A 20331-nucleotide genomic window follows, 5' to 3' on the forward strand; every position below is an offset into this window, starting at 1 on the left:
TTCTAGGAACAGCAAAGATACTGCACAGAACCCTCAAGCTCCCAGGGCTCTGGTAGAGGACCCGAGCTTGGAGGAAAAAAGAGACCGCCCGCGGAGGGTGAGGAAGAGTTTTTTTTTTTTTATATATATATTTTAATTGTGGTGATCGACATACAACAAAAATGACCTCCAAAGTATTGGAATTGTATTTTTTAAAAAGTAGTGTCTCATCACTAATCGAAACTAAACTATAGACATTAGATGATATATGTGCCCCATCGTGGAATCCAGTTGGCTGATTCAGTTTCCCACAAATCGAGAAAGAAGAGTTGTTTTTTTTAATTGCTGATTTTCGCTTTTTTGCAGTATTGGTATATTTAAAAGCATGAATTCTCAGGCTGAAAAAGTCTCGTTTTATTGGAGAAAGAGCGATGATGCCCTGGCTGTAAGCATGCACAGCGCCCTGCTGACCATTACGTTTCCCGAGCCAACTCGCCTTCAGAGCGTGCTTTAAGACAGAAGGATGGCCATACATTGAAAATAACTGAGATGGACTGGATTTTAACACAATAGTGAGCAAGTTTGCTGAGCAGAAGGCACACAACGGTTACTTCAGACAGTGAGTGAAAGTTTGTTTTTTTCTGCTCGTGGCGGCTGTGCCATCGTGTCTGTTTGCTTTTTGATGAGGCCATTGTTGTGCTGTAAGCTAACGTGGTGATGTCAGTTGATTGGATTTGTTTGCCTTTTGTTTTTGGTCACAAGCTGTGTGTGCAGGTTACAGATAATATAACGTAGTCTAATGTCTAATGACCGTGTGCGTTCTTCTTTCCCTCTGGTCAAATGTGTGTGTGTTGGGATAATGTTGCTAGTTGTCATTGTGTTGCTAGTTGCTGTAGAGGTAGGCTCTATGGGAAATGGATTCATGAGACATTTATTTATATATTACCTGTTTGCAAACCTTTGTTTTTTTTTCTTGAATGCCACATTTTTGTTGCTTTTTGCCTTTTCTCCAGAGCCGGTATGGCTTATCTAAATGAGATGTAAATGAGCCCTATTGTCACTCCGAGCAGCAGAGAGAGGTGAGAACTGCCCAAAAGGTTAGAGGCCGATTTCTCTCACCTGAACCATGCCCTCACCTGTCTGAGGGCATGGTTTGGGGTATGTGTCTCACTTGTCTAAGAGCATGTCTCACCAGTCTGAGGGCATGGTTTGAATGCGTGTCTCACCTGTTTTAGGGCGTAGTCCAGTGTCTGTCCCAAGGAGGACGAGCCTCTATGCTGAGTGACCTTCCGGAGGTGCTCCTGCACCTGGTCTTGCTTCTGGTACTTCTTGAGTCCAAACTCTAGAGTGGGCGTGGCTCCGCTCATCTGCAGCAGTGCAACACGGACACCTTTCCCAGAGGTGGGCCTCTGAGGGGTGGGGCTCAACTTCACCTGCGAGACCACACCCTGTAGCAGCTCCTGGGCTCCGAGGAACTCATCCTGAGGAACTTCCCGCGAGCCGTCCAACACCAGTGTCAGATCCAGGTCAAAGGACAGTGGGGGGAGGGGAGAGGGGATAAATGAGCAGAGCTAGGAGGGGCTGCAGGGGTCTGAGGGGGAGAAGGGAGGATGGAAGAGAGATAGGGGAGAGAGAGGAGAGGAAGAGAGAGGGGGGAGGATAGGGAAAGAGTGGAGAAGAGGGGAGAGGAGGGTAAGGAGAGAGAGGAGGAGAGAGTAAGTGTGAGGAGAGTGATGAGAGACAGAGGAACGGGAGGAGGGAGGAGAGAGAGAGGGAAGAGGTGGGAGGAGAGGGAGACAGAGATGAGAGGAGTGGAGGAGATAGAGAGAGGGGGAGGAGAGGGAGAGAGAGGAGAGAGAGATAGGTGGAGGTGGGGAATAGGGAACAGGGAGACAGAGGGAAGAGAGAGGAGAATAGCGAGAGAGCGAGAAGAGAGAGTAGAGAGGAGAAAGAGAGGAGAAAGAGGGGAGAGAAAAGAGAGGGGAGACATAATTCTTCACAATGTCTAAAGACTTCCAGACAAAGGAGACAAAACATGAGACAGGACTAAAACCCAAAGTAAAACAGCAGTAAACAGGAGCCGCTCGTTCTCGCAGAACTACGGTCCTGTAACCTACACAGATCTACGCCACAGAGGCAATGGTTTGAGTGTGGTTCTGTTTCTGTTTTAGTGTCTGCTTCTGTTTTTGGTTTGGTATCTGGTTCTGTTTCAGTGTCTGTTTCTTACCGTAGCAGACGGCGCAACTCTGGATCTTCTTCAGATCCTCGTCTTCGTTCTGCAGCAGCGTGAACATGGAGTTCCCGGAGTCATCCACTTGCAGTGCCCGCTCCACCTCGGCCGCCACCTTCAGCGACACTACGGCGGGCACCACGCCCAGCGCCCGCAGCTCCATGACGGCCGTGACCAGCAACGGCTGGTCCTGCGTCGCTCCGTTACACAGGAACACACACAACCTTTCGCACCATGGCGCCACTGCGGACACGCTTCAGGACGTTCAGCCCCACGAACCTGGATCGGGTCAAAGCAGGACAAACTGGGTCAATGCAGGACAAACTGGGTCGAAGCATGACAAACTGGGACAAACCAGCTCAAAGTGGGATAAATTGGGTCAAAGTAGGACAAACTAACGCTACTCTCTGAATGTGTTAGCCGACAACTGTTGCTGCATCTGCTGCTTCCATCCCTTCATGTGTTCGCTGTTTCTAGCTATGCAATGTGAGAATGTAACTACTCCGGTCGGACAAAATGGCGTTGCTGAGGGTGGCTTTAACATTGATTGTTTGATTTTTTATTCCTCAAAGAAGAATACACATGGGAACTGACGACGCATGTCAACACGGCAGAAGACAACTCATTCACGCCCCCTCAAGAACCAAACCAACCTCTCCAACGCCAGCAATGTGTGTTGGAGAGACAGGCGGACGTTTTACGGAGGTGTGTGGAGACAAAACAGACGCAACAGAGATCACCAAAGAAATTAAGCTCAAAAGGTCAACAGTACCCCAAAACTGCCTCCACTTAGAAGCGAAAAGAGACTGCATTCATCAGGAAGTCGACGTCAAACAAAAACATTATCTGACTGATATCTGACCTGCTCCTACAAGAGGGTTTCAAAGATCAGTGTGAAGGGTTGGAAAATGAAATCAAGAATAATAAGGATGAAATCCAAAAATTGCAGGAAAAAATCCTCAAGATGATAATCAAAGTGATTGAGGGGGCCTTTCTGGAGATCTGGTCACGGAGCTGTGGGACGTAAAAGAGGTCAAGAAAACAGAAAAGAAGGAAATGGAGAACTATCTGAAAATGGTAACTCTATGGTAACTGTGGCCTTTCCCGAACTCTAGAATTGTATACTATTAACAGTATATTTTATTAAGCTGCCCCTTAGTGGCTGGAATGAGCATTCTGGTTATTCTTTAAAAGTTTATAACTCCGCACAGGAATTGGCAAAAGACTTACTTTTTTTATTAAACATTTTTAAACTCCGTATAGTCCCTTTAAGGCACTAACTAATGCAAAGCTCTCACTACAGAAACAACCCAGACAATAAAGTTTGGGAAAAGGCATAAAAACAATTCCAAAATGTCCTGTCCTCATTGTCCTCATGTCGTCAGTCCAAATGAAAAAAATATTATTGGAAGAGAAGAGGAATACCAATACACATATTATATATCAGTCTCAGCATACAGTGCCCTCTAGTGTGGTCATTAAAATTACCTCGCGTGACAAATAGCGAAATAGCTCCGCGCACTGCCTATACGATTACATTAGGCCTGAGCCCTGCCAGGCCGCTCAGGCCTATTGCAATAAAACCAAACCATCAATGTCAAGCCCTGAGTAAACAGCGTGGAAACTATTCAAGTACAATTCAGTCAATGCTTTTCAAACTGTTCTATTCAATATCATTATCATCATTAACCCACCCAAGAATAAAAAATATAAATAAATGGTGATAGTGACAACAATAACAACAGAATAAGATTTGTTCTCACTTAGAAACCCCTGAAGCTGATTTTGTAGATGGTGATCCCATGTTGTGGTGCATTAAAAGACGAGATTTTATGAGCCCGTTGTGAGGGGGCCTCTCAACAGATTTATAGCGCGCCTAGTTCTCTTTTTGTAATTTTGAGCACTAGAAATTTGTTTCTGTGGGCATTAGCGCACTTGATGCGTGGGTTACGGGTTTCCCCGCGGTCCCGCAGGCAGTCCGCGGAATGGGTCGGGTCATAAAATTCTCCTTGGATCGCGGGTCGGGTTGGTGCGGGTAAAAAAATCCCTGTCCGCGCCCGTACGCGCGTCCAGCCACGACTCATTCTGTCATCTGTACAGCAGGTTATTGACGTGTCGGATGTGGCGGATTGCCATAAAAAAAGCAGCGTTTTGCTGCTTGTGATCCAGACAACACTTTTGTGGAGCTCAATGTCTACTATTTTCCACGGCATGTGCGTCGGTGTGCGAGTTATCTCTACGTCGGGTTTCGGTTGAGATCGCCGAGTTCTAAGGGCCTATAATGGTACATAGAGGTGGAGTTGTTTTGTTTTTGAGGACATTTTGGGTCATACATATACCCAGTGATTGGTGTGTAGATAATGTCCATTATCGACATCACTATGGCCCAACAAACACATAACATGACATGACAGTGGGGAGCTTTAGGGGGTATGGCGTATCTAAATGAGATGTAAATGAGCCCTATTGTTGTTCTCAACAGCAGAGAGAGGTGAGAACTGCCCAAAACTTCAGAGGGGTTTTTTCTGCCCTTTCGGCTTTCTGGAGCTGTTAAATTCAAATCGCCGCTACGTCTCCAAATATGATCAGATTTCCATGAGTTACACATTGTTGAAAAGCTTGGAGACTACACTTTCAAAATCTGTGAAAAGCTCAAAATGCCCAAAACCGACATGTGTCCCTGACTCCTGTGACTGGTCACTCATAGACTGAGACTGAGACTAGTCTGGTGACCCTGTCGTAGAAAAGCTACTGCTTGAGGCGGGACTAATGTGGGACAACCGAAGCGCAGAGCAGCCAATGAGAACATAGCGGATGTGACGACAGAAACAGCGACAAGAAAGTTGTCGTCATTGGGACATTAACAATGGTGCTCCTGCCACACGGAGTTCAGTAAATGACTTCTGTCGTTTATGTCAGAAAAACTTGAGAATACAAGCATACCGAAGCACTACATGAAGTGGTTGCTTGTGTTGAAAAACTACAAAACAAAGGCGCAACAACGTGACACCCGTTCAGGGAGCTGCTCTGATTGGTCGGTAGGCTCCATATTGCTGCGTCACTTCCTTTGAAAGTGCGCAATGGAGTGTTGCCAGACCCTCTTCTGTAAAGAAGCGGAGTCTGGTTGGCGAGTCTAGGTCACTCATGCCCGGCTCTCTCGTACCTCACGCCCCACTCGTCCATCCCTCATGCCCCGCTCTCCCGTAACCACATGCCCCGCCCTCTCGTACCTCATGGTGCTGCCCAGGTGCCTCTGGCTGTACGTGCTCTCCAGTGAGATGTTCCTGACGGCGTCCAGGAGCTGGGCCTTGCGCTTGTAGTCGTTGAAGCGGATCAGGTACTTGGTGCGGTCGCTGTAGCTGACCACTGAGACCCGGGCGCCGCGGGGACAGTTGGAGTCGGTGATGGACAGCGCTGCCGACCGCTGCCTCTCAAACGCCATGGGAGTCACGTCCTCCGACATGTCCAACGCCAGCACCAGCTCTGTGGGCACCGCCGGGCACTCCACAGGGTCTGTGGTGAGAGGAGAACTGGGTCAGATGTGCGTCTGTACTGGGCAGTTCGGCTTTAATAAAGTGTGGGTCAGATGTGCGTCTGTACTGGGCAGTTCTGCTTTAGTAAAGTGTGGGTCAGATGTGCGTCTGTACTGGGCAGTTCTGCTTTAGTAAAGTGTGGGTCAGATGTGCGTCTGTCCCGGGCAGTTCTTCAGTGAGTGACATGTGGGAGGTTCAGTCGAGACGTACCGAGGGAACAGGCTGTAAACACAAGAACAAAACCCAAATGGAGGTCAGTGCTAAGAGAAATATCTTCAACATCTCAAACATAGAGCCGTGCATGGATCGTGTCTAGCAAATATAAAAAGTTTGGAAGATACAAAATGTGGAAAACACAGAAATAATTTAAATGCAGAAAAAGTGTAAGATTTGGGGAAAAATAGGGACAAACTGAGGGAAATTGGGATAATGGGGCAACAAATAGGGAAATCTCCATCGTCCGTCCGCGGCTCAGACTCACCGCAGTTGTTGCGGATGTAGCGCACCAGCTCACACTCCTGCACAGAGGCACAGTCATAATTAGAGATCGCTAGAATAATAAAGTGTTAGAATAATAAAGTCATTAGCACGGTCTATGGGAGAGACTCGCGTTCATACGCTCTCCGGCTGCACCTGGAGGACCCTGAACACATCACAAACAGGGGGCATTAGAGAGGGCGGGAAAATCTGACTCACACACACAAACAAACAGAGCACCCCTGCACATGCACAGTCGTCTGGACTAGGTTGTTTGGAGGACACTTCACTTTGATGGTAAATGCTTTTCCTCCTTTATCAGGCCCAAAGCGTTTTACATCAAGAAACAAACTCACCCTCGCGCTCTCATTCACACTCCGGTGTATGCAGACACTGGAGGCAAGGTGGGTGAATCCGCTCTACCACCTGCACCACTGTGAATCTTCAGAAGCTTCTTCTCGCTCCTGGGAATCAGTGTCAGACTAATGTTTATATACAGTGCCTCTCAAAAGTACTATGGTTGTAAATATGACAAAATGTGCAAAAGTTCAAAGGTGTATTAGTACTTTCAAGAGGCACTGCACACTCCCCTTCCTGAGGGGTGGAGTCAGAGCTGATATAGCCCCGCCCCCTCCACTGTCTGACCGCACAAGTGAGAGGAAGCTTCTGAAGGTCAGTCCAGTCTGTGGAAAACCCCTAGACGACAGAGAGCCTCACCTTGTGTCCAGTGTATCCCGGTTCTCCAGGAACTCCAGGTCTGCCCTGAGAACCCGCGTTTCCCTGTGGACCGAGAGAGACCAGAGTGAGACTGGGTCTAAATCGGATATCAACCAGGTCTAAACCAGGTCTGACCCGGGTGTGACTCACCCCTCGGCCGTGGTTTCCTCTGCGTCCCGGGAGCCCCTTTGGCCCCTTCAGATCACCCTCTCCCTAAACGACACAAACACCTTTCATCAGGATTCAACTCAAACAAACAAACACCAGCAAAATAAACGATAAATCCGTCGCCGTCACAAAAACTCCATCCATCCATCCATTTTCTTCCGCTTTATCCGGGGCCGGGTCGCGGGGGCAGCAGTCTCAGCAGAGATGCCCAAACTTCCCGATCCACACACACTTCCTCCAGCTGTTCTGGGGGGACCCCGAGGCGACACCAGGCCAGCTCGGAGACATAGTCCCACCACCGTGTCCTGGGTCTTCCACGAGGCCTTGTCCCACTAGGACATGCCTGGAACACCTCCCGCGGGAGGCGACCAGGAGGCATCCGGAACAGATGCCCGAGCCACCTCAGCTGGCTCCTTTCGACGTGAAGGAGCAGCGACTCTACTCCGAGCTCCTCCCGGGTAACTGAGCTCCTCACCCGATCTCGGAGGGTGCGCCCAGCCACCCTGCGAAGGAAACTCATTTCGGCCGCTTGTATTCGCAATCTTGTCCTTTCGGTCATGACCCAAATCTCATGACCATAGGTGAGGGTGGGAACGTAGATCGATCGGTAAATCGAGAGCTTTGCCCTCCGACTCAGCTCCCTCTTCACCACGACAGACCGATACAGCGACCGCATCACTGCTGACGCCGCACCGATCCGTCTATCGATCTCACGCTCCATCCGTCCCTCACTCGTGAACAAGACCCCGAGATACTTGAACTCCTCCACTTGAGGCAAGGACTCCCCACCGACCTGAAGAGGGGAAGCCACCTTTTTCCGGTGGAGAACCATGGCCTCGGATTTGGAGGTGCTGATCCCCATCCCGGCCGCTTCACACTCGGCTGCAAACCGCCCCAGTGCGTGTTGAAGGTCCCGGTTCGTTGAAGCCATCAGAACAACATCGTCCGCAAACAGCAGAGATGAGACTCTGAGGCTCCCAAACCGGACACCCTCCGGCCCCTGGCTGCGCCTAGAAATTCTGTCCATAAAAGTAATGAACAGAACCGGTGACAAAGGGCAGCCCTGGCGGAGACCAACACGCACCGGGAACAGGTCTGACTTACTGCCGGCAATGCGAACCAAGCTCCTGCTGCGGTCATACAGGGAACGGACAGCCCTTAGCAGAGGGCCCCGGACCCCATACTCCCGGAGCACCCCCCACAGGGCACCGCGAGGGACGCGGTCGAACGCTTTCTCCAGATCCACAAAACACATGTGGACTGGTTGGGCGAACTCCCACGAACCCTCGAGTACCCGATGAAGGGTATAGAGTTGGTCCAGTGTGCCACGACCAGGACGAAAACCGCATTGTTCCTCCTGGATCCGAGGTTCAACTATCGGCCGGATCCTCCTCTCCAGCACCCCGGAATAGACCTTACCGGGGAGGCTAAGGAGGGTGATTCCTCTGTAATTGGAACACACCCTCCGATCCCCCTTTTTAAAGAGAGGGACCACCACCCCGGTCTGCCAATCCAGGGGCACTGTCCCCGACCGCCACGCGATGTTGCAGAGACGTGTCAGCCAAGACAGTCCTACAACATCCAGAGACTTAAGGTACTCAGGGCGAATCTCATCCACCCCCGGAGCCTTGCCACCAAGGAGCTTTCTCACCACCTTGGTGACTTCAGCCCCGGTGATGGGCGAGCCCACCTCCGAGTCCTCAGCCTCTGCTTCCTCATTGGAAGACGTGACGACGGGATTGAGGAGGTCCTCGAAGTACTCCTTCCACCGCCCGACGACATCCCCAGTCGAGGTCAGCAGCTCCCCACCCGCACTGTACACAGTGTTGGTGAAGCACTGCTTCCCCCTCCTGAGGCGCCGGATGGTTTGCCAGAATCTCTTCGAGGCCGACCGATAGTCTTCCTCCATGGCCTCCCCGAACTCCTCCCAGACCCGAGTTTTAGCCTCTGCGACCGCACGAGCTGCAGCACGCTTGGCCTGCCGGTACCTCTCAGCTGCCTCAGGAGTCCCACAAGCCAACAAGGCCAGGTAGGACTCCTTCTTCAGCTTGACGGCATCCCTTACTTCCGGGCGCCACCACCGGGTTCGGGGATTGCCGCCGCGACAGGCACCAGAGACCTTACGGCCACAACTACGAGCAGCCGCATCGACAATGGAGGAGGAGAACAGAGTCCACTCTGACTCCATGTCCCCCGCCTCCCCCGGAATCTGGGTGAAGCTCTTCCGGAGGTGGGAGTTGAAGACCCCACTGACAGAGGGATCCGCCAGACGTTCCCAGCAGACCCTCACAACACGCTTGGGCCTGCCAGGTCTGACCGGCTTCCTCCCCTGCCAGCGGATCCAGCTCACCACCAGGTGGTGATCGGTTGACAGCTCAGCCCCTCTCTTCACCCGAGTGTCCGAGACACGCGGCCGGAGATCAGATGACACAACTACAAAGTCGATCATTGACCTCCTGCCTAGGGTGTCCTGGTGCCACGTGCACTTATGGACACCCTTGTGCTCGAACATGGTGTTCGTTATGGACAAACTGTGACTAGCACAGAAGTCCAATAACAGAACACCACTCGGGTTCAGATTGGGGAGGCCGTTCTTCCCAATCACCCCCTCCCAGGTCTCACTGTCGTTACCCACGTGGGCGTTGAAGTCCCCCAGCAGAACAATGGAGTCCCCAGTCGGAGCACCATCTAGTACCCCTCCCAGGGACTCCAAGAAGGCCGGGTACTCTGCACCGATGTTGGGCCCGTAGGCCGAAACAACGGTGAGAGACCTGTCCCCGACCCGAAGGCGTAGGGACGCGACCCTCTCGTCCACCGGGGTGAACTCCAACACGTGGCGGCTGAGCTGGGGGGATATGAGCAAACCCACCCCAGCCCGCCGCCTCTCCCCGCGGGCAACTCCAGAAAAATGGAGAGTCCAGCCTCTCTCCAGGAGTTGGGATCCGGAACCCAAGCTGTGCGTGGAGGTGAGCCCGACTATATCTAGTCGGTATCTCTCAACCTCCCGCACAAGCTCAGGCTCCTTCCCCCCCAGTGAGGTGACGTTCCATGTCCCGAACGCCAGAAGCTGTGCATGCGGACCAGGTCGTCGAGGCACCTGCCTCTGACTGCCACCCAGTCCTCTCCGCACCCGACCCCTACGGATCCCTCTGCGGGTGGTGGGTCCACAGGAGGGCGGGCCCACGTCGTCCCTTCGGGCTGGGCCCGGCCGGGCCCCGTGGGCAGAGACCCGGCCACCAGACGCTCGCGTTCGGGCCCCAACCCCAGGTCTGGCTCCAGGGTGGGGCCCCGGCTGCGCCATGCCGGGCGACGTCACGGTCCTTGAATATTGTACGTCCATAGAGGTCTTTTGAACTGCTCTTCGTCTGACCCGTCACACATAGTCACAAAAACTACTTGAGTAAAGTCCAGGTCATCAGACTCTACTGTACATTTACTCTGGGCTCCTCCTCCGCTTTGCCCTGGGCTCCTCCTTCGTGCGGCCCCTGGGCTCCTGGAGTTTAATCAATGAAATTGAAACAGTTGCTCTGTTTATTCTTCCTCAGAATCCGCCATTAGACCGGCCCCGTGTTCTCTACCAAATATTTATTTAACAACACTCTCCAACCACCTCTTTTCTCACAGAAAAAGTAAAACGTGGAAGACTTTGATCCTGAACTCACCATGAGGCCGGGGTGTCCGGGGAAGCCCTGGTCGCCCTGAGACAGAGACACGAGTGTTACTTTGAACATGTGCAGGATGTACTGCAGTACAGACTCCAGTACAGACTGTAGGACTGTACTGCCCTACAGACAGAGTACTGAGGACAGAGGCTCCAGTATCTACTGCAGTACAGGACTGTAGTACTGAGGACAGACATACTGCAGTACAGGCTGAGGACAAAGGCTGTAGTACATCCTGTAGTACTGAGGACAGACATACTGCAGTACAGGCTGAGGACAAAGGCTGTAGTACATCCTGTAGTACTGAGGACAGACATACTGCAGTACAGGCTGAGGACAAAGGCTATAGTACATCCTGTAGTACTGAGGACAGACATACTGCAGTACAGGCTGAGGACAAAGGCTGTAGTACATCCTGTAGTACTGAGGACAGACATACTGCAGTACAGGCTGAGGACAAAGGCTATAGTACATCCTGTAGTACTGAAGACAAACATACAGCAGTACAGGCTGAGGACAAAGGCTATAGTACATCCTGTAGTACTGAGGACAGACATACTGTAGTACAGGCTGAGGACAAAGGCTGTAGTACATCCTGTAGTACTGAGGACAGACATACTGTAGTACAGGCTGAGGACAAAGGCTGTAGTACATCCTGTAGTACTGAGGACAGACATACTGCAATACAGGCTGAGAACAAAGGCTATAGTACATCCTGTAGTACTGAGGACAGACATACTGTAGTACAGGCTGAGGACAAAGGCTGTCGTACATCCTGTAGTACTGAGGACAGACATACTGCAGTACAGGCTGAGGACAAAGGCTGTAGTACACCCTGTAGTACTGAGGACAGACATACTGCCGTACAGGCTGAGGACAAAAGCCTTGTACCTTCTTGCCCTTGGGTCCCGGGGTCCCGTACCCATTTCGTCCGTCCTGACCCTGTAACAGACACAGACTCCGAAGGCGTTGTAGTTATGTGTAAATTAAAGACTCTGACCCTCATGGGGGACTCACCGGCTGCCCTTGTGGGCCCTGACCTCCAGGGACGCCCTGCACTCCTGGCTCTCCGGGCTGACCCTGCACACAGAGGGTCAGAGACAGTGAGGAGAGCTTCTCATAACAGGATTATCCTGTAAACCTCCAGCAGAGACGGCAGAAGCTGTCTCTGCTAGAAATAAAATCAACATTTAAGACACTTTTGTAAATAATCAAATCTAACAGAATGAGTTTATCTGAAGCCGTTTTAGATCCTAAACTTTGGATGTCACTGCTTTGAAACATCATTAGGACAAGATGCAATATGGAGCAGTTTTTAACTATGAAAGCGAACCGTGATTGACCAAAAGCACCACAAATTCCAATGAGGCCTCCTCCAGTGGGGTCATCCAAGTTCTTCTACGTTTTTTTTTTTTTTTTTACCCCAAATTGTATAAAAGTCAACATGGGGTCCTCGGCCGGGTCCAGGAGGGGACCCAAGATTTCTATATGGGTTCTCCTCTTGTAATACTTGCATTTGGACTCACAATGGCGCCAGACTATAAGTGATTTGTCTCATGTATGTGCCTTGTTACTATTGCTACTTAGCAATTTCCTTTTGAGTTTTGAGTAACTATGTAGGAACAGGAAAATGATGTTATCAATATGTTTTTGAACTAAGGGGTGGGGTTAAATAAGTTTAACTTCTCACTCCTTTTTGGACATGTGCATTTGTATTTGGCTTTTCAAGGGAACTGACAAGTTTGCTTTGTCTTTTTGATTTGTAACAGCCTTTACGTTTAAAATTTTGTAAAGGTGTTGTGTTGCTCACATGTTCAAAATAAAATAACGAACGAACTCTAAAGGGCTCCATTCTTTCCCTTTAGGGGACCTTCTTTCCATATGGTGCCATATTAATATTGTTTTGATATTTGGGGAGTGGTTTCTGTGGGTCATTTCAAGGTCACCCGAAAAAACCTACTTTTTCAACATAGAAAGTCTCCCAAATGTAATCAGGAGGCCGGAATGACCTCTTTGGTTTGACTTTAAAGAGAAGCCAAGGTCACACGCACCCACGACGGGACACGCCCATAAACTGAACCCTCGGTAACTTTTAAATTATCAAAACAAAAGCACATGATAAATTTCATAAAGGACACCTTTCCCAAAAAGCGTGAGCAGTCTCTGACCCGTTTTAACCCCTTGGACTTTGGGCTTTGACTGTTTCCCTTAGATCAGTCACCCGTCACACACTTCTGATGAACATATGGGGCCAGATCTTGTGGCGGCGCACGGGGCGGCGCAGGCTCTTGGCGAACTATTTTCAGAGTGGCGGCGCTATATGTGCCATTCACCTCCGCCACCTGTGAGGGGGCGTCACAAGAGGAGGCACTGATGGAAACACGGCTGACATTCACTTCCTCGTTTACATTGCGCTGTCTTGCGTTCTTTCTTAAGCCTTAGGCTCTCACAGGTCAAACTAAAAACTTTATTTACCCCATCGTGAGCTAAACCATGTTCACGTCTCCAGAGAAAAAGAGCTACAGCGTCCGCTGTGGCGCGGATCGGCCGCGCTCGGCGTGAACGCGAAGCAAAACAAAAGCACATGTTCACCCCCCACTCCCACACAACCACTCTCCAGGACGCGGAGTCGATCTGGTTGGAGGAAAATGTCTGTGTCTCCACCCATGCCTAAGCCTGGAGTGGCAAGATCACAAAGTGCGCTCCGACTGAGCGCAAAATGTCACGCTATCGTCTCCGTTTTGATGCACAAGATCGGGCCCATGGTATTTTCAACCCTGTAGTTTAAGCCAATTTTGAAAGATCAAGAAAAATACACTACTATGAACAGTTAGTGGAGGATGGGTAAACTGTGAGGATCTTTGAACCATGGCAAGTGTGTCGATTGACTTTTTTTTTTTACATAGCAGAGTCTTATCAATCTGTTTGGGGCATGTTACTGGTCAGTTTTGACGGGAAAAGGGCCCATTATCTGTGGGATACTTTATTTGCTTTTTAAGATTGTGAGGAAATTTGGGGTATGGAGTGTCCCTCACTTTTCAAGTGGCAATTATGGGTTTGGATTGGTCCAGTCAAAGTTTATATCAGTTACTTCCATAAAGGCGGCCGTTCATTATAACAACATGTCCCTGATGGAAGTAAGTGTCAAACAGGACTTCCAGAAGGGCTCTTTTCTAAACCCTTAAGTTCCATTAGTCACTTTTTTTTTTATTGTAGATGAATATGTTTTTCAAACTTGTCTCCACATAATGATGTTAATCTACTTCAGTTCTGCACAAAACATTTGGCCTGAATTTGAATTTTAAAACACCCTTGGGTATGTCAAAGATGAGTAACAACTTTGACTTTGATTTGAGTTTTAATGTTTTCTCCCTAATGTCACATTAGTCATTGACCTCCATTATAAACTCACTTTTCCATCGCTCTGCGTCTCACTTTTAAAATCATGCATTCAACATTATCTGTGTTTCTTCTGATCAGAGGAGGAAACATTTGTGATTTTTATTGTTCAAACTGAAATTCGAGCATTTACCCTGAAAATGCATTTCCAGTGTATTTCTATAGGAAGAACATAATATCACAGTGAGACTTTTTCTGTGGAGCTATGAGGCTCATGGGTGATATGCTTATGTGGGGCTTTGGGGGAGGTCTGTGGGGAGGTGCTGGGGGTATGTGAGCTGGGGGTGGTTTTCCATGTTGAGGGGAGTCGTCAGGTGTAAACAAGTTTACAAATATTAAAGTCATATTACAGTTTACAAATTGACTGGGGGATGTGTGTATGTCTATTATAGATGGCTGCTGATTACAAACACCCCCCAGACCCCCCAAACACACTTGCACTTGGCCCCAGACCAGTAATTCCCTCACATTCCCACACCCCGCCCCAGGCCAGTCTATCCCTCACACACCTACTCCTCGCCCCAGGCTAGTATATCCCCAACACAGCATGACAGTTACCTTCTGTCCATTGGCGCCTCGTCTCCCGCTCAGACCTGAACCTCCGGCTTCCCCTAGTCCTCCCTGAAACACGAGATTATGTCACTTATTCACAGTATAATAAAAATAAAAATGTGAGAAGAAGAAGCAGGAGAAGTAGAAGGATGGAGGTCTCACCTGAGCTCCAGGTAAACCGGGGGGTCCCTGGGGGCCCTTTTCGCCCTGCTCGCCTCGGGGCCCCTGCACACACACACAGATAGTTACTGTGACAAGAGCAGACACTTCTACGAGTTCTAGTCTGTGACTCTGTGTCTGATTTAGACCAACGCATGGGCGGGGGGGCTTTTATCGTAAACAGCCTATTGTTTCCTATTGTGGTAACTACGGTAACAGGACTTGCTTTATGGTTAATGTCCCTGTAGCAGCTGGACCTATCCACATAAAACAAGAACTGTCCTGAGTCAGCAGTATCTCTCTCAGCACTGATGAACTAAGGTCACATAACTGTCTCATAAAGGCGTCCAAAAGCAGAGTAGGTATTCAGAAAACTTTTGTGAATAAAGATAAAGGAGAACATTTAGATGATTCTTTACAAAACTGCTACGACTCATTCATGCGACGCATTCCAGCTCCACAAGCCCTCTCTTCCCACTAACGTGCACATCCAACGTGCTTCTTCAACTCGTCACTGGGACCAACCCAACCAGGCCATGTTTCCCTGTGCCTGCTTGCCCATCTTGCTGTGTCCCCTCCCATTCCCTCCCCCACCACCCTATGCATTCCACATGTTTACACCCATTTCTCCTGCTCAAGCATTCGCCTTTGGTTTACTTTACTATGGATGTTCATTCCATTTTGGCTCCTTCATTTATGCTATGCAAACTCATGTATCTCTGCTCCTACTAGTTCATGTGAACTCACCTCCTGCTAGTCCATGCTATCTCAACTCCTGTTAGCTGATATTATCTCAGCTCCTGCTAGCTCATGTTATTCACCTCTTAGTGGTCCTTGCTAGTGAAAGAATAGACGTGAGTGTTACCTGAGGTCCGGAGGCTCCAGGCGTACCCCGGGGTCCGGCATCTCCCGGCGCTCCGGCCGCGCCCTGTGACACGAACACAACCAATCAGCTGCAGTGTATGAATGTGATGTCACTGCTGCAGTGCATGAATGTGATGTCAGTGTCTTGTGTTGCTTGGTATGACCTTTATTCCGGGAGGTCCTCGTCTTCCGTCCGCGCCCTGAAACACAAACATCAGTCACTTCAGCCCAAACCCCCGCAGCAACGCCTTCTGTCCACAGGGGGCAGTACTCACTCACCGGGTTCCCCACCGTCCCGCTCGCCCCCGGGCGGCCGTCAGCTCCGGGACTGCCCTGCACGGAGAACGCTGGGATTAAACGCCATCACAGAGAACGCTGGGATTAAACTCGATCACAGAGAACGCTGGGATTAAACGCCATCCCAGAGAACGCTGGGATGAAACACCGTCACAGAGAAAGCTGGGATTAAACGCCATCACAGAGAACGCTCAGATTAAACGCCGTCACAGAGAACGCTGGGATTAAACGCCGTCACAGAGAACGCTCAGATTAAACGCAGTGACAGAGAACGCTGGGATTAAACACCGTCACAGAGAACGCTGGGATTAAACACCATCACAGAGAACACTGGGATTAAACGCCGTCACAGAGAACGCTGGGATTAAACGCCGTCACAGAGAACGCTGGGATTAAACGCAGTCAGAGAACGCTGGGATTAAACGCCGTCACAGAGAACGCTGGGATTAAACACCGTCACAGAGAACGCTGGGATTAAACGCCGTCACAGAGAACGCTGGGATTAAACGCCGTCAGAGAACGCTGGGATTAAACGCCGTCACAGAGAACGCTGGGATTAAACGCCGTCACAGAGAGTGCTGGGATTAAACGCCGTCACAGAGAACGCTGGGATTAAACGCCGTCACAGAGAACGCTGGGATTAAACGCCATCACAGAGAACGCTGGGATTAAACGCCGTCACAGAGAACGCTGGGATTAAACGCCGTCACAGAGAACGCTGGGATTAAACGCACAAAATACACTGCTCACAAATAAACTGCTTCAAACTAATATAATATAATATAATAGCTCATAAATACATAATATGCTTTTACTTGGTCTCAACATTAGCTCAGTTCTCCAGAGCAGGTAGTTCTCTCCCTTTTCCTGCCAAAATATAGTCGACCTCTTGTCCGTCTCCACAGCGAGCTGACAGGTCCTATATAACAGTCCATTGTTGTGCACTCGGTCACTCCCTGCTCCAAAGTGCTCATTCATTTCAACCCACTGCAGCTGCTGCCTTCCCATTTTTCCAATAAACCCGGGCAGTGCCTAAACCGTTAGCCGCAACCCTGTCATCAAGAGTCCAAATCAGTAAATATGTTTGATGTCTCTGACCGACAGGAGCGCGAGGCCAACGATAATCCACATACTCCACACATCCATCGCACACAAGGCTGTGAGAGTCCAGTCAAAGCTGACGACCTCCTCCATGGCCTCACTTTGTAGAAGAAACCTGATCAAGTGTGCAGAGAGACCAGTCATCAATACCACAGTGAAGGAGTTCAGGAAGACAGAGACAGCAAGCAGGGGATAGAGACGAAACATTCATCCTGGGTTAGTGTCGGGTACTCACTATAATCCTGGGTTAGTGTCGGGTACTCACTATAATCCTGGGTTAGTGTCGGGTACTCACTATAATCCTGGGTTAGTGTCGGGTACTCACTATAATCCTGGGTTAGTGTGTAGGACTCACTATAATCCTCTGTTAGGTACTCACTATGATCCTGAGTTAGTGTGTAGGACTCACTATAATCCTGTGTTAGGTACTCACTATGATCCTGTGTTAGGTACTCACTATGATCCTGTGTTAGGTACTCACTATGATCCTGTGTTAGGTACTCACTATGATCCTGTGTTAGGTACTCACTATGATCCTGTGTTAGGTACTCACTATGATCCTGTGTTAGGTACTCACTATGATCCTCTGTTAGGTACTCACTATGATCCTCTGTTAGGTACTCACTATGATCCTCTGTTAGGTACTCACTATGATCCTCTGTTAGGTACTCACTATGATCCTCTGTTAGGTACTCACTATGATCCTCTGTTAGGTACTCACTATGATCCTCTGTTAGGTACTCACTATGATCCTCTGTTAGGTACTCACTATGATCCTGTGTTAGGTACTCACTATGATCCTCTGTTAGGTACTCACTATGATCCTGTGTTAGGTACTCACTATGATCCTGTGTTAGGTACTCACTATGATCCTCTGTTAGGTACTCACTATGATCCTCTGTTAGGTACTCACTATGATCCTGTGTTAGGTACTCACTATGATCCTCTGTTAGGTACTTACTATGATCCTCTGTTAGGTACTCACTATGATCCTCTGTTAGGTACTCACTATGATCCTCTGTTAGGTACTCACTATGATCCAATGTTAGGTACTCACTATGATCCTCTGTTAGGTACTCACTATGATCCTGTGTTAGGTACTCACTATGATCCTCTGTTAGGTACTCACTATGATCCTCTGTTAGGTACTTACTATGATCCTCTGTTAGGTACTCACTATGATCCTGTGTTAGGTACTCACTATGATCCTCTGTTAGGTACTCACTATGATCCTCTGTTAGGTACTCACTATGATCCTCTGTTAGGTACTCACTATGATCCTCTGTTAGGTACTCACTATGATCCTCTGTTAGGTACTCACTATGATCCTGTGTTAGGTACTCACTATGATCCTGTGTTAGGTACTCACTATGATCCTGTGTTAGGTACTCACTATGATCCTGCGTGAGTCCAAACGTTTCCAAAATGTTCCTAAATGTTCAACTTTTTGTCTTGTTTTTTTAAAAAGAAAAAGAAACAATTCAAACATTTATGTCAAAAAGGTAAAAAAAAACAAAAAAGAATAATTTCAAACATTTCTAAACATTTTCTAAAATGTTAAAATATTTTCAAAACTTTCCATTTTTTTTCAAAATGTTTCCAAAAAATGTGTCATAACTTACAAAACTTTTCCAAAAAAATTCAGAATGTTCCAAAAAATGTAAACATTTCTTTACAATAATTGTACAACTTTTCAAAAAAATAAATAAAACTGGTACTCACGGGTGCTCCTGGATTCCCGTAGTCTCCTTTAGGTCCTGGGCTGGTGTTGTCAGTTCCTGATTCTCCCTGGAACAGAGCAGGAGGTCACAGGAGTTCACAGAAGGTTACAGGAGGTCACAGGAGGTCACAGGAGTTCACAGGTCACAGAGGGTCACAGGAGTTCACAGGAGGTCACAAAGAAGGTCACAGGAGGTCACAGGTCACAGAGGGTCACAGGAGTTCACAGGAGGTCACAAAGAAGGTCACAGGAGGTCACAGGTCACAGAGGGTCACAGGAGTTCACAGGAGGTCACAAAGAAGGTCACAGGAGTTCACAGGAGGTCACAAAAGGTCACAGGAGTTCACAGGAGGTCACAAAAGGTCACATGAGGTCATATGAGGTCACAGGAGGTCACCGTGGCTGTAATCTTAATCTCAGTTACTGCATGTGTACAGAATATAATCCTTGTTGTTTTGTTCTTTGTACTGTTGTGAAATGACAATCTTGATTGTACTGATTAGGGGGGTGGGCGCTCTTTCCTACGGCCCACTCCTCTTGAGCAGAATGTTTTACTGCTCGAATAAACACATTTACTAAACTAAAAGAGTTGTCGTTAAAGGGCCGAACTCACCGGGTCACCGCGCAGTCCCCTCTGACCCCTCGGCCCTCCTCTCAGTCCCGGGATGCCATGCAGGCGTTCACACAAACTTTATTATTATTCCTGAAATAGCTCATAACTCAAATGAGCCATTTCAGCCAATATGATTGAGTGGAAGATGCCTGAGCTCCCTCTAGGGACCGTCCGCCACTGGTAGTAGTAGTAGTAGTAATAGCAGTAGAGGTAGTAGCAATAGCAGTAGTTGTAGTAGTAATAGCAGTAGCAAAAGCAAGAGCAGTAGTACTTACAGGGTTTCCGGGGCGACCTGGAGCTCCTTTGTGCCCGTCTTTTCCCACCAGGCCCTGACACCATAAAGTACATGGATTAAGTATATGCAAGTACATATAAGCATTAGGGCTGGGACAATACGCGTTTGTCCGATACTTCTGCAATACAGTAATTATGATAAGTATTATGTTTGCCTTAAAATGTATAAAAAGACACGTCTGAAATCTATCAACAAAATGCCATTTCACATTTGTTTTTTGCCTTTAAAAGATTAAGTTGTGTTTTTTACTTGAGAGCAATAATAATAATCAAATAATAATTGAAATAATGGTGTTTTCTGGTTGTGACACAGGTCAAATAAACCTGTCAGAACTACTGACCCCCCACACCAACACCCTTAGGCCACCCAGGACAAGGCTGAGCACAATGGGGGACAGGTATTTTCAGGCTGCGGCTCCTCCGCTGTGGAGTGCCCTGCCCAAACACCTGAGGGCGCCACAGACACTCAAGAGGCACCTGAAGACATGACTTAGAAAGGCCTTTTCTCTGGGTCCTTAAAGGATCTATATCAGGGGTGGCCAACCAGTCAGAGACCAAGAGCCGAA

At 48.8% G+C, this 20331-nt stretch overlaps 1 protein-coding gene across 1 annotated transcript in view; it reads right to left on the bottom strand.

Annotated features, from left to right (window-relative positions):
* Positions 1-2102: 2102 nt before the first annotated feature.
* LOC306981251 (collagen alpha-6(VI) chain-like) overlaps positions 2103-20331 on the bottom strand; it is a gene marked incomplete at both ends in the record, with an annotated part of 68028 nt that continues 49799 nt past the window's right edge. The window contains 17 exon segments of the mRNA XM_079580811.1: positions 2103-2429; positions 2431-2488; positions 5440-5722; positions 6224-6260; positions 6361-6429; positions 6937-6999; positions 7087-7149; positions 10767-10802; positions 11658-11708; positions 11784-11846; positions 14724-14786; positions 14880-14942; positions 15742-15804; positions 15905-15940; positions 16020-16073; positions 18861-18926; positions 19472-19547. Of these exon segments, the coding sequence (XP_079436937.1) occupies positions 2103-2429; positions 2431-2488; positions 5440-5722; positions 6224-6260; positions 6361-6429; positions 6937-6999; positions 7087-7149; positions 10767-10802; positions 11658-11708; positions 11784-11846; positions 14724-14786; positions 14880-14942; positions 15742-15804; positions 15905-15940; positions 16020-16073; positions 18861-18926; positions 19472-19547 (1471 nt within the window).

The sequence above is a fragment of the Gobius niger genome (assembly GCF_951799975.1).
Source record: "Gobius niger genome assembly, chromosome: 22".
NCBI lineage: Eukaryota > Metazoa > Chordata > Actinopteri > Gobiiformes > Gobiidae > Gobius > Gobius niger.